General features: G+C 38.5%; 1 protein-coding gene across 1 annotated transcript in view; it reads right to left on the bottom strand.

Moving 5' to 3' along the window:
* COL19A1 (collagen type XIX alpha 1 chain) overlaps positions 1-15,576 on the bottom strand; it is a gene marked incomplete in the record, with an annotated part of 3,251,042 nt that overhangs the window by 695,421 nt on the left and 2,540,045 nt on the right. The window contains 2 exon segments of the mRNA XM_044063894.1: positions 11,426-11,479; positions 12,278-12,331. Of these exon segments, the coding sequence (XP_043919829.1) occupies positions 11,426-11,479; positions 12,278-12,331 (108 nt within the window).

Raw genomic sequence — 15,576 nt, 5'->3', positions numbered from 1 at the left:
CAAATTTGCAATCAATCTTGCAAAGAGTAAAAGAAAAAAAAAAGATATATATATATATATATATATATATATATATATATATATATTCTTTAACAGATCAGCTAATTATTGAGTTCCATGTTTGTCTTGGGTGGCTTTCCTGGTCACTGAGTGATTCAGTGGTGGTGTGGGGGTTGGAGGGGGCCAAGATGGCCATTTCATGGGCTATGGGTTCGTGTGGGAGACAGAGGTGCTGCCACGCATGTGCGGTGGTGTCGATGCCTGCCGGGTTGAATCTGAGCAGTTGCAGCTTGCTAGTAATGTTGATTGCTCATTTGTGGTTGCTATGGCACTCATGGTCTGCCTGTGTACTTGTGGGATGTCAAGTTGTTTTACTTCATTGTCTTATGTCGTGAACACACTATATATTGTTGGTGTGCTTGGTTTCATCATCTGTATGCAGACTTGTTGTTTCGTTGGTTGGTTGGGTTTGTGACTGTGTTCTAAGGCAACAGAGGTAAACTTTTGGGCCTGTTTTGACCAGAATCGCAATTATGTGCTGACTGGTAAATACATTGTCAGTTTGTAATACATTGTCAATTTTGTGGATCACTGAATGGATTCTTTTAGTGTATGCCATATACAACTGCAGCACTTTCATTGTTACAAACCTACTGTTTGTCTGAGTTGCCTTGCCCATTGTCAGATCGGATAGAGGACTGTTCTGATTCGGCTTGCAGTACTGATTAGGCTAGCATTTCTTTACTGCTATCCATTTTATGTTTGGGTATGTGTGGGTAAAGTCTGCTACTCTATTCTATTATTAACCTAATATTATAGGGTGATCTAAGCTTTGTTCCACCCTCAGTACACAAAGTTTATTTGGTTAAAGCAGGTCACATGATGTGCATTGCAGATGGCCAACAAACTTCTGTGTGAGCAGTGGGGCACTTATACTGGTAAATACTGAGATAGGGTCATTGCTTGAAGTGCTTCAAATGTAGCTTTTACTTGTGTTCCCTTCTGTTATCGAGATGCATTTTGTTGCTTGTGATTCCTAAATGGAAAACTGGTGCTGGCTTCCCATCCTGGCTCCTCCATTGGATAGCCAAGACTATTTTAATGTAACTGCTTTTAATGTTGCTTTACCTTTTGTGGGCATGCTTGGTTTGCATAGCAGGGAGGGGGAGGGTATGTGAACGGATTGTGATCTCCGTGTTGAAGGGGGAAAGATTTAAGATGTCTGTCAACACTTACTGCAATTTCTTTGGATATTTGTGATGCATTGTTTAGAGTAAAGACCTTTGCCTATTTGCAAGTAGTGATTGATTCAGGGGGGTTGGTATGGTGGTTGGGGTGCAATGTTTGACTCTCATCTTTGGAAGTAAAATTGGACATGCTTGTAGTGGCCCACAAGAGCAGCTGGCCTGGTATTTGCCTGTAAACCATATACAGTCTTATTCAGTCCAGTTCTCCATGGTACCTGCATCATTGGGAAACAGTTATGTAGTTTGTAAATTGAAAACCATTCTGGACTAATCAGCTCTCTGCCTTCTTGTCTTAACTTTCCTGTGATTACCTGGTGTGGTATGGGCTGAATAACCTGCAGAAGTTGGGATAGGCTTTATCAATTCGGTGACGACACTGCAAGAGAATTAAGTCAGGGCTGGGTGAAGTTATCTTCCTGGTTAAACCGCTAGTAAGCTATTAGGTTTTCTGCATTTTGTCTCTTGATTCGACATTATGGTGGCTAGTGTTCTTCATTTAGAGATGGAAGGTTGAGAGTTAGGCAGATGGTTTTACAATATAAGTTAGCTTGGCCTACACAATGCACTAATGGATGTGGTATGGAATCACAAGGTTACCCTGGTTTGTGGATATTGATATGTCACTTCATGTGTGGGGTTTAGTTGTAACATTCGCGACTGGTAGTAAAATTTACATTAGGTATTTGATAGGGTTATTAGAAGCTTAGCTTCAGTTATGGCTGCTTTGTCATAGGTGTGTTTGATGGGGTACATTCCTTCTCGGGTGGCAGGATAGGCTGTCTTGAAGATGTCTTTGAATGCACGTTATGTATTCTATATGATTTAAATGTCCTTTTTTCTTTCTTGCAGATGGGGGTTTTGGAACGCTGCTGCTATAATTTGGAATAGGTGGGTATAAGGTGGAACCTTCTCTTTAAATTTTAGAGGATTTACTTTTGTCCTTTTCTTTGTAGATGGTGGTGTGATGAGTACCAGTTGTGGTGCTATGCAGTGAGTTCACAGATGAAGGAAGCAGTGGCAAGCAAGGAGGTTACACATGGGGAGCTCGAGTGGGCAGCACTTACTGGCCGAAGTAAGTGGAATGCAAAGTTGAATTTGGTAGATGATTTACATTGGTAGCCAGAGAAGGACAGGCATTTGAGTTTTGATTTCAAGGTTAATTATTTGTACAATCTGTTTTGCTAACCGTTTCACTATGTTAGATCAAGGTTGGAAAATTGTCCCTGCTTTTGGGCATTTGCATTCAGTAGTAAAGGGAGCAACAGCCATTTGGCCATAGGTAAGAGTTTGGGTTCCTGCATTGGGCTTGATGAGGTTACAGGTAATTTATATTATTTAGCGCTCATTAAAGCATGTCACTGCCGTTGGGGTTCAGGGAGGTAGGGTGGAGTATCAGCAATCTTAGGATCATAAGAAGTTATTTGACTACTGGCTCTGGGGTGTTTGCAGGCTAGACTAGTTCGACTCTTATTTCTGCGGGTAGCACCTATCACTCTTGTCCAAGGGGATATGATTCATAACATAATAAAAAAAAAACAAAGTGTGTGTATGTGGCAAACGCTTGATGGGGGTGACGGGGGTTCCTGTCAGTGCCTCCATGTTAAGTAATTCTTGGTATGTGTGTACATAGAATGTATTGTTTTTCTTTTCTTTGCAGATTGCTGAAGTGCAGAAGGCATCATGCAGTGGCCTGAAAGTGGATCTGAAAGGTGATGCTTTTCGATAGGAAGGATGCTCTTGCCACTGGAATGGGGCACAATGAGGGTCTGAGTAATCACCTTATTATGGCATGTTAGAGCACTGGGTTCAAGTAGTGTGGGAGCTGAGCATTGTGTGGGTAGGGGGGTAAGTAAGGAAGAGGTAGGTGGGGGGGCCAGGGTAAAACTGTTGGGGATGGTTTAGGGAGAGGTTGGGATCCCACAGGAGGAGTAGAGTCACACCATTCACAGGAGCACAGGAACATATTAGGCTAAAGCCTTATGGCTCTTGCAAGCCAGTGGAGTTCAACCCTTGCTTTCAGGAGCTTAGAATACTGGGGTGATTACTTACTCATCCAATTGTTAAACTGTATTTGGGGGAAGGGCCAATGACGTGTTGTCAGGATGCCAGAGTTTGTTCCTAACAGGTGATACCTTTGGGGTGACAAATTTGTCCCTTGAGTAGGTAGTGGTAATGTCACATACCAGGTTAAAGGTTTTACAGAGTAGCACAAGGATCATTTCACTTGTGGTTTGGTTGAATTTTGTAAGTAGGGTTTTAGAAAGTATGGTAATTTGAGAAACTGGGTGCGTTGTTTACATGGGAGCAAAGTTTAAAGGAAGCCTGGTTGCAGAATATGGCTGCTGTAGGTCAGTTCTTAATTCCTTACTAGAGGTATAGGTAACATAAGGGAAGAGAGCCTTTGACGGGAAAGGCCGGGGATAAGCAGTGGTTAAGGATGGTTAGTAGTTTGAGTGTTCTAGCTAGGATGGTTGTTAGGAAGAAGTGAGCTGGAGGGTTGAGGTTCTGAGTGGGGTGACTTGGGGTTCTAGTCCAGATTGTCATTTGCTAATGAGTGAATTGGGGGTGTTTATGGTTGGGCACGTTGAGTACTTCATTGCTGGGCATAGGCGAGTTTTCAGGAACTAGATCAAGGAGTGCTGGTTTTCTGGAACTTAGTGTTAGGTCATTAAAGTCTTGCAGTTAGTTTATTCTTTACAGTAATCGGGTTATTGCACATCCAGAACCGGGTAGTTTGGTGGGCTAAGATGATATGCTACAGTTGACAGGGTCCTGGGTTCGAGATTTGATACCAGTTTTCTTTGACTGGGTGTCGATTTGGGTTCAAGGGGTTATACTCTGTGTCATTTGTTGCGGCTATAGGTTGTCATTCTGTTCATAGCTCTCAACCTTCCATGTACAAAATGAGGAACACTAGCCCTCATAATGTGGAACAAATGGGTAAAATGTGGAACACATACTAATGGCTTACTAACAACTTTAACTAGGAAGGTCATAGGATGGTTAATGAATTGATATGATTTATTTCTATTTACAATGGATTTCACTTAAAAAAATTCCTAACACTGAATGTGTGACAGAGTCTTTCAATGTGGAACTTTGAGGAATTTCAAGGAACATGAACTTTTTAAGACCCCAAATGAGGTATGTTCCTCGTAATGAGGTACACTTGAGAGGTATGATTCTGTTCAGGGTGAGCCATGATTAGTGCTTTGAAGGAAGTGGTCTAAAAGGGTATGTATTCTCTTGGAGGGGATGTTCCGGTGGTACAGTGGAGTCACGGGTAATCCTACTTTATTTAGTTTCATTAGGGTGTATTTCAGTGATGGTAGGTCAATTTGGGTTCATGACGGGATTCTAACGTGTTTTACAGATGATAGTACACTGAATGATGTTTGGCTTAACCCTTCCCTTTATGGAAGGTAGTTAGTTGAACAATTTTGGGTAGAAGGGAGGGGGAACAGCCTGGTCAGGTTGGTTGGTTGAGAAGATGGACAGGCTTGCCCTCTTCTGTTCTCCCTCTGGTGTCTGTGTTTATTTCAAGGATTTGGGGAAAGGAAAATGAGTAGTTGGAGGAAGTTTGCTGAATAGAAAAGCAAGCTGAGGTAAGGATGCTGTTTATTTGGTGGAAGGTAATTCAGTGAGTGGTGTATGAAGTGAGATGGGATGCTGCTTCATAAGTAAAGTAAATGAGCAGAGGTATGGACCCTGCTTACTGGGCAGGGTGAGTAGGTATTCTGCCCTGATTGACATTATAAGGATGGTGCTTTATAAGTAAAGTAAGCAAGCAGAGATATGGACGCTGCTTACTAAGGCAGGGTGAGCAGGTACGATGCCCTGATTAATATTACAAGGATGTTATGCTGTGTTTAGACTCAACTATATTATGGTTAGTTGTAATTAATGAATTTGAACAAAGCTATGTTATGGACGTTTAATGAAGGTCGTCAGATGTCATTTGGTGTGATGTGTGCTTATTGAAGGGGACCGGGACAAACGGTTGCATCCTTTTCATGTTGTAGAAGTGTGATCAGAATACTTCCTTTTTTCGTCACTGCTGTAACCAGGTGGCTACATAACCGCCATACTTAACTTCGACTGCTTGGCATTCTGTAAGCATGCCTCAGTAACCCCTCCCTCTCTCTTGCCTCTTTAGGATGAATGAAGTGCTCCTATTTTACATATTGCACCCTTTTCTAAATTCTCTTATACTTTACATAATTTGGCATGAAGGCATTCCTTTGATTTGCAAATAATACATAGAATGATTTCTATAAAGTTTTGCTGGCTGCCAGAATCCTCCTGGCATCCTCCAAATGTGATGTGAAGAAACTACTGCTGCATTTCATATATCTGTCCTAAGTGTAGTCTAACTCTAATAACAATAGCTTAGCCAAATTTAATTCTAACATGCTGCATTGCATCAGGTTATGTATTATTATTATTATTATTATTATTGTTATTATTAAAATGCAATCGTGATATTCATTTGTCACCACTGAGGGCAATCATTTACAAGTGTTGTTGTGGGTGACTATTATTATTGCTGTATACTGACATTATGCCATTAAAGCTGTAGCAGTGTCTGTCGTTCTGTCTGTACTCTAGTAGGTCCCAGAAAATAGAGGGGATATACTATGTGGCAGTTACATGTACATGGTTAGCAAAAATTAAATTACCAAATACATATTTCTACAGTTTCAGTGTTTTAACAATAATACATATGAAGATTCCTGTTTTTTTTTTTTTTTATGAAAAATGTTTCATCCATATTCAGATGAACACAGATAGCGAAAGGGTTGAAGTTCATTATGGCTTAAATACATATTAACAATGACATATTAAAAAATATATACACAGACAAATTTCAGTAATGTAGAACAAATAAATGACAGACTGTCTTTCAAACTGCATTGCTAAAGAAGATAAGCTTTAAACTCATTGCATCAAGCAGGCAGCCTATAAATTGTTTAAGTATACGGAGCTATTTGAAGGTATGAAATAAAGTGACAGTCTGTTAAACAGCAAGCAATAAAATAGTAGTCTGTTAATTAACTTGCAGTAAATATGCCTCCTCTTAATGGATTTCAGTTAAGAGGCAGCAATGAAATAGATTACATGTACAAGAAGCATTTTAAATTCTGTTCAGACCAGTGAAGAGTCATTTAAACATGTAATGCCACTTTAAATGGCTATATGGCATTTATTTGAAGGTGGCAATTTCTTCTGATTTGTATTCATGGGGCTTAGCTTTACTCATCTGCAGTGTTGTCTGTAAAGAAGAAAATCTGAATAAACCCTGTAGGCTGTCATTGGACTGCCCTACACAGCATTCAAAAATGCCTCATTGACCCTGACTGATTTTAGCCTGCTATGCATATAGAAATACTAATAAACTTACATAACAGACATGCTTAATTTTAGTTATTAAAGCAGTATTTGTTTTCTCTCTTGGCTGTATTCTTTTGTCTTGAGAATGAAGCAGTTTGGGGACTTCTGCAACTCCAGCATACATCTAGCAAAGCTTTATAGAGTGAATGGGACCACTCTTGTGTTTATTTGCTTAATTGTCACAGATATTATCAGCAGCTGTGTGTTGTTGAATCCATGGGCCCTTTGAGTGCTTAAGTCGTTACCTTGACAACTGGGCTGAGAGGTACTATCTGGCCCTGTCTCATTGGAGAATGAATGTTCTCTAGCAGGGTGTTAATGTACAGGTAATGCCCAATGAAGAGCAAGCCCACCACTTCAAAGCAGCATATTAAGCTGCAGTGGAGCTTGGACTGTAACTGAGCTAACAACCACCATTATCTTACATCTGCTAAGCACCACTTGTGCTTTTTAGTGAATGTAAAATTAAAACAAACAAAAAAATAATACTGTGTGTGAGTGTAGGCATGCATGAAAGTGAGAGTGAGAATGATTGAGACATTATTTTAACTCACTAAACAGCACTTTTGCTGTTTAGCAAGAACAAAATTATAACAAACAGATGAATAAAAAAAGAAAAGTGTGTGAGTGTGTATGTGTGTATGTGTGTGTTTATGTTTCTTTCTGGATGTGTGAGTGTCTGGGTACTTAAGCACATGAAAGCATGTGTGTGTGTGTGTGTGTGTGTGTGTGTGTGTGTGTGTGTATGTGTGAGGCAGGCAGACAGAGAGAGAGAGAGAGAGAGAGAGAGAGATTGAGATTGAGCAGTGGATGCAAGTCATTCATAATTAAGAGGTATGCATACTGTGACGAAAGGAGATACTGCCAGCACAGCTAGCTGGAATTTTGTAAATAATTATATGTCATTGGTGAATACTGAAATGATTTATACAACATGCTTGTGTTACAAATGTATTAGAAATGTATGTCATGCGTATATCAAACTGCTCTGTACAGATGTTTGTGTTGAAAAAGTATTTGTAAAAGTGCTGTGTTTAAAATGTAATCACAGTGTGCCCCAATGGAAGACAACAGAAATGTGCATGTACTATTGTAACTGTTTAAATGTATATATTTTAACAATGGAAACTGGGATACAGGAGGTTAACCTCAGTTTAGTAAACTTTAGAAAAAAATAGCTAAAATTAAATTACTTTACAGGATGCAATAAAGAAGCTACCTCTCAAGTTTTCAATGTATCTGGAAACACAGAATCTGTGCTAGGAAGCTTTCTGTATTGTCCTTGGAGTGAACTAAATGTGAATTTTGGAAGCATGAAGAAATACAATTGTTTTATGACTTCCAGCATCTGCCAAAGATCTTAGAAAAAGCCCTTGTCTGTATATTTTTACAGGTAGATTTAAAATGCTGCCAGCTTTTAGCAATGTGGGTTTTGGCCTGGAAACTAGAAGTCAGATGACCAGAAATGATGTCATTCTGCAAGCTATCCCAGCAGTAATATTTTAGATACTAATTTGAGAAGTCTTTTAGTGAGACAGAGCATTCTGCATTCTATCTTGGATCTGATAAGAAGCATTCACCACAACATCTGCCTTGCTCTAATCGTAAGTTTATAGGGAATAGTAATTCTCTTAGATACAGTCAGGAATATAGTGAAGCTTAGTTTAGATATTTTCTTTGTTTGTGTGAGCCTGTACTGCAATGTTATTTTAAACATTTCCTATGGTTTTGAACTCTGATGTCACTGTGAATATATATCCAGTATTGTCTTGTTCTTTTATTTATTATATATTATATATTATTAAATATATTTAAACCTTTCAATGTGGCTGATCTGTGTAGAGATATTTATGTTTTGAGAGTACTTGCATATTTATTTGGTGACACTGTGTGGACTGCTCCTAATAGCCTTGCTCTAGGACAAACTACCATTGTATTAATATTAATATTACACAGTTAAAATTGGACAGCCTTTGTTAAGGGCTTTAAAGTAGCTGATAAGGAGTGACTGGTGGCAATAGAAACTACCTTATAGTCTGGCCAGAAGAGGGCATAACTAGTAAACCTGTGGCAGCCTTTCCCAAGTGTGTATGTGTAAATCAAACCTCAAAGAGTGTGTGTGTGTGTCAGCTACTTGGCCAGGGACATGAAGCACTGGTTGTACAGAGAGGGTGCTGAAGTTCTTGGCTTGGCCACTCAGCTTAGATCTCAACTCTAAAGTTGTGTCATGGGCAATCATATTAGAGATCTGGAGAAAGAGGTAGAAACCAGCCCAGGACTGACTGTGGTCTCTGTGTGCTCTTAATGGAAATTGCACTTGATGCAGAGAGCTGCATCTGGAAATACTGTGTATGTACCTGTCATCCTCTCAGTGAACATCCCCCACTGTTGCCAGTGGTGAGGACTGAGTCTCCTTGATTACAGGTCCAGTTGAGGGTCATCACACATACCTCTCAATCTCTTAACTCAAGAAATCTGGACAAAACCTAAATTAGTGTGGGGAGAAGTCTCAAACATAGAGACACATTTTAAATAGAGCTTTTATAAAATTAGAAAGCTGCTATAATAACAGGAATTATGTAAATGTGCATTTTCTGAAGCATATGAAAGTATGAAACTCAAAAGTAGCTTCAACCCCAATGACTTGTCATTAAACCACAAATTTTATGAGGAACAGACAAAAATAAAAAATGAGGTAAAAAATCTGGACATTCTTTGAAAATCTGGACAGTTGACAGGTCTCGAGGTATGAAAATGTTAATGGCTGTCACTATTAATTCAGTGTAATCATGTGTGTTTTAAAGGTACTTCTGAATGTAGTGCATGCGTATGAGACAGAGAGAGAGAGAGTGTGTATAGGCATGAAATACTTACCAAACTTATATTTTGGATATAAAATAGTTCCTCTAACAAGGGTTACATATACAATAGCAAGTTGGAAACATTAGGCTGAGGAATTATTTTGCATCAAAAATATTAAAAAAAAACATGGTGGGTGGTAATTTGCAAATCAGCAAAACATTCAGAAACTAACATTACTGAGAAATAATAAAATGGCTTGCTTTGATACTTTAATTTTTTATATTTATATGAGGCAGGCATTTATGAAAATGCTCAAACTTCTAATCCTCATATATGTATACAGGGACACTAACTACATTCCTTGAACTTGAAATACCAGTAAATCATTTTCTAAAGCTCTACCCCTTCTTCTTCTGGCTTTTCCCGGTTAAGGGTCACCACAGTGGATCATCTGTCCGCTCATGATTGGCAGTGGAGTTTTATGGTGACAAGTTGCCAGCCCAGCACCCAACCTTCCACAGAAGGCACACACATGCACGCACTCACACCTAGGGCCAATTTAAAGTGTCCAATCCACCTACAGCATGTCTTTGGGATGTAGGAGGAAACCGGAGCACCCAGAGGAAACCCACGCGACCACAGGGAGGACATACAGACTCCGCACAGAAGGCACCCCAGCCGAGGATCGAACCGGGGAACCTCATGCTGTGAGGCAGCAATGCTAACCGCTGCACCACCATGGCCACCCAGCAACCCAATCCAGTACAAATCTTTTATTAAATCAAACAGGTAAATCCGGTAAGTGCTTTCACCCAACAGGGCTTCAGACCATAGTGCATCTCTAATATCAACTCATTATATATTAAAAAGGTGCCAAAATTCTAAATTCAAATTTTCCTTAAAGTGTAAACCCCATAGTCATAGTAGACATCTTATGCTAGGTATCTTCCTAAGCCCATGATGTGACTAAACTACTCCCCATGCTCAGATAATGTTACTGAACAGTTGCAGAGAGCCATATTTCACAATAAGCATTATATTTATTCATATGTTTTATATGTCATAATGCATAAGGCATAGCCCTTGGCAAGTAAGCATTTATAGATGACGTTGTCCTCATGAAACATCAGTTTTGTAGCATTATACCACATAAATGAGTCACAAATTATGCCTTACTGAACAATTTAAATTAATAATAAAATACATTCTTAGGAAGAAAAATGATGTAAACCTCCATTGAGCAGACAGAAAATTACAACAATATTTGTCAATATTTTTTAAGTGTCTGATTAATGGACATTCCTCTCTGGTAATCATATGCTACTAGCACTATGTTGCATGCATCTGTGCTTTACACTTGACTTATTGCATGCAAGTAAGAGGCAGTCTGCAGTAATACATAAACAAGACATTCTTGGCAGCAAGCATGCCTCATCTGTGTCCTGTACTATTCAGAAAAGTCATAAAGTTACTGCTTCTGTCTGCCACTTTAGAAGAAAACAGTGCCATAAAGAGGAAGCTGTGTCTCACTGATGAGGTCAATGGGAATTAGCTGAAGAGTCTAGGCACTAAACTGCTAGATGTGGCACTGAGACCTGAATCACAGACAGTCAGCAAATCATTTTATTAAAAATATATATATATATCCTACCCTGAGGTGGTATGACCTCAGATTAGGTTTATTAAACAAGGATATGTTACATAAAATGTGTGCTTCATAGGGGGAGCTGGCCTTCACTTCTCCCAGACCATAATATTTTCAGTTTTTGTTAACTAAGTTTCAGTGAGGACTCAGTCAATATATCAGATCTTCATAAAAGTGTTCTGTGTTCATACATAGATTATATAATACATTGTACACACAAACAAATACAGAGAGCAAATCATGCAGTGTTTTAATATGTATTAGACTTGTTAATTTACTGACACCTATAGGAGTTGAGCTTATATCACACAATGACTGAAAACTTTATAACCATACATACCGAATCACCTGGTGGACCTGGTAATCCTGGAATGCCATCTCTTCCAGGAGCACCCTGTGACAAAGAACACATTAGATTGTAGAGATATAAACAAGAGGATAGTAAGGCTAGAAACAGTGTACGGCTATTTTCTCTTCTACCCACTTAACCCAATAGCATAAGCAGTATAGAACAGTAACAATGAGAAATAACAACACGTGGCTTGCTCATGTTAGGCTGTAGTCATGGATCGTATGCAGTCAATTTATTTAAAAATATTTTTTCAGGATGGGACTGAATTAATTCTATAATGAAATGGGCATCCTCTAATTATACCCAGGTGGTAACATAAGGCATTGCCATAACATGAGATGTCAGTGTACTCTCTACACAATACCAACCATGCCTAAAGTTGACTAAAACTAATCATTCTCAGGTTTTGTAATTTAAGGTACCCACCACCCATCCCAGCAAAAGCATAGCACAATGCAAAATCTGAAGAGTTATTACATCATCAAGGAGGGCTTTTTTATCACTTGTTACAAAAATCCTGCTTAATGTGGGACACAAAAAGTAGCAATAAAAGCTTAAACAACAAGTTAGGTCATACACTCAGGACACATGCATTTCACAAGAGTTTGCACTTGTGGTATTACACTAAGGTACATTTGCCAGCATGTGTCATACTGCTGCGACTCACCACAGTGTTTTGGCCTGGGTGCAAAATGTTCAGAATTCTGGGGAAGGAAGTGCCAGATTTCTTCAACCTGACATTTGTTGTGTCTCAGGTGGCTACCTAATATCTCAGCAAAACTTCCATCTGAGCCAGTTTAAATGAAAAAAAAAAAATTATAATCATACCCTTCTGCTTACCTTAGGGCCTGGAGCACCTGGAGGACCTGGTAAGCCTGGGATACCTCTTGGACCCTGAAATTAAGATTTAATCATTAATATATATAAAAACATGCATATCCTTTATGGCATGAGAAGCATCAGCTGTGGAATGGAAGGGCTATATCATGGTAGAGTAATCATAGCAGATACTGACTGGAGCAAAAAGGAATTTATGAAACCTAAGCCTGACAGAATACATTCAGATCTGCTGATTTATAGTGTTGGTTAAGAGTTTGCAGATCAGTCTGTCATACCTCTGAAATATCCAGATTTTTGTAAAAATTCCAGATTTTTGCCTGATATTTTTGTTCTGCCCTCATACAACTTATGGTTTAACATGAAATCAATGAGGACTGCAGTTAGTATGACAGAGATTTCAGTTTCAGACTTTATATCTATCAGAAAATGCATGCTAATATTAAATGTGTTATTCTAGCAATTTTCTAAGTTTATAAGAGCAATATTAAAAATCCATCCCTGATTTGGGCCTTTGAAAGTTGGCTTTGTTTAGTTTTCATGTGCTAAGAGGTTGAGAGGTATGATGCAAATCTCTTTGAGTAGAAGGCTCCTCTACAAGATCAACCAAGAAAATGAAGCTCCACAGTGTAAATCGTTTGTGGACTACCCAGTCAACAAATGTAGCAGGTGTTTGACAGGTGACAGGCTAACAGCATATCACTTTATGAACCATGTGCTTCAAAAGAAAAGCAAAAAAGATCTTTCAGAATGATGAAGGAGATTTGTAGTAATGCACCTATTATCACAATACTTTGATTTCTGGAGTCCTTTTTGAGATAGCCTGGCCATTGTCAGTGCATTCTAAATATTCTCATTCCCATATTTCCATTTAATTTGTAGTACAACAAAGAACAGTATCTCTTGCAACGAAACAGGCAGTAAAGTGCTCTAAGGATTGCTATTGGATATTTGACAAATATAAAATAACTTAGACTAATTCCCAAATGCTGTGGATCATAAACCAATGTAAACATGTAGCAGTCTCTGTTCATGGCCCTGACATACATTTTATTCCTCACTTTAGTCTTCCCTTGATCACTTAGCACATTCACTCCCCCTTGAGTAATATCAGTCATGGAAGACCACAATCTAGGCAATGATCTGTGACTTTTCACCTTAGACAGCTGAAATCTGCTCTTTTTTAACCAAGTGCCTGCTGTGCCTTCCCTTCCCTTCCCTGTTGACATATGTGCTCCTACATGTTCACCTTAGCAGGTTACTCCAAGTGCACATTCCTGGACCACACATTGTACTATGTGCTTCTGCATCACAGCAGGAATCAGTACTACAGCAGCATATCAAGGTCACCTTCCTTCCACAGGATGGGTGAGCCAATATCAATCACTCCTGCCAACCCTCCCTGATCAGCTTTCCTGACACCAGGACCACTGATCAAATACAATCATCTGGGGTGTAGCCAAGATGCCAGTCCTAGTTCCTCACATGTCTAACTTCATTCAGCATAATCTATAGTATTTTTAGACTCTGTAAAAAAATGGTGTGCCAAGTATCATCAGGCATCTTTTACTTCAAACTGATTGTGTTTCTGTTTGTTGATATTTACCAACAGATTTGGTCAATATTGTACTTTTTAAAGACTTGTCATTTGTTTACCCAACAATAACAGTCTGTAATCTATTGCTGCTTTGGGAGGATGGATACAGTTTGCAAATTAAGAATGTAGAAGAAAATGCTTTACCTGAATGGTGGGCTCAAAATGAGAACCAGTGGTTCATTTAATTGTAAAAAATCAAGATGTACTGAGCATGTCATGTTTACAGACATGGATCATTCACTTCAAAAGACTCGGCTACAAATCAAAGCTGCCTCTCAAATTCTGACAGACAGATGCACCAGCTCCCTCCACCTGCACATTGGATGCATTGCGTCAATACTATGCTAAACATAACAACTTCTGTATTCTTCATCCTTAGAATTAAGTACAAACTGGCACATTGGTATAATGTTTCTCTGCTATCCTTTGCTCAGCAAACATAATTCTTAACAAGTAGCATATGATGCTGATATCATGGTCTGAAATATGTTTCTAGCAGCCTCCCAAGATTCCACTTGTCTAAATAAAGCAACATACATTCAGACATTTCTTCAACAGCCATGTCAGTCACGCTCCTTTTTGCATTAGACTGCAACCTTTGAGGGGAAAACATTTAATAATGTTTTTGCGTTTTTCCTATACATTTCCTGGACATGGTTACAACTTTTCTTTTATTCATCAACCTGCTGCCTTCTAAACTTAACTAATAAGTGCAATGTTTCCCATGATTATGTTTACTGACAGAATAAATAATAATAGTGGCAATGGTGATATAAAAGAAAAAAATATCCATGCCAGTAAAAAGGCATATCATTCACTGGGTATATACCAAACTAGCCAAAGGAAAAAAAAATCAACAAAACTGCAGAAATCAAAATCACTTTTATAAAGTGTGCAATTACCTTAACCCAGAAACACCTGAAGCCCCCAATCACTAAGATAAGTATCAAGACAAAATGCTAACTATAAAATTGTTGTGGTGGGCCAGGCCCCTCTTATACTTCAGAGTGGTGACCGTACCCTTTATACTGTTGCTACTTGATTATTCTACCTTCATGGTTACAACTGAAGAAAGTTATGCAATCTTGGTAGGAGACTATATAATGTACACCTTGTTAAGAGACTAATATACACCTTGTTAAGAGACTAATGTGTACCTTGATAAGAGACTATATAATGTGCACTTGGTAAGAGACTATATAATGTATACTGTACAGAACTAGGAACTTAAAACAAGCAATAGATGTTAAATGCTTTGACAATCTTGATAAAACAAAACGCAAGTTCTTTCATTTTCATTTCTATGAAATCTCCAAATTGTAGCTTTTAGAGGAGAAAGAAATTTCAAATAATCCCAGAAACTAAAACCAGACCGCCAGAATATTATCTTAATTCTGTAGCTGCGTGAAACACAGATACAGTTACTTTTAGCCTAGCCCATCCCTAATGCATCTTTTTTTCTTATGTACTTTGATAAAAATAATGGGCTGCAATGAGAACAATTTTCATTTTCAGTCATTTTTCCATTACTTACTTTATTCCATTTATGGTTATGACGGACGTATACCCTATCCTGGCAGGCAAAAGACACAGAACCTATCCTGAAGAGGAAACGGTCCACTGCAGAATACATATATACACACACACACACACATATATATATATATATATATATATATATATATATATATATATATATATATAT

The sequence above is a fragment of the Protopterus annectens genome, chromosome 2.part2, assembly GCF_019279795.1.
Source record: "Protopterus annectens isolate FY-2018-M chromosome 2.part2, PAN1.0, whole genome shotgun sequence".
NCBI classification, from domain to species: domain Eukaryota; kingdom Metazoa; phylum Chordata; order Ceratodontiformes; family Protopteridae; genus Protopterus; species Protopterus annectens.
This window is presented reverse-complemented; position numbering and strand designations above follow the sequence as displayed.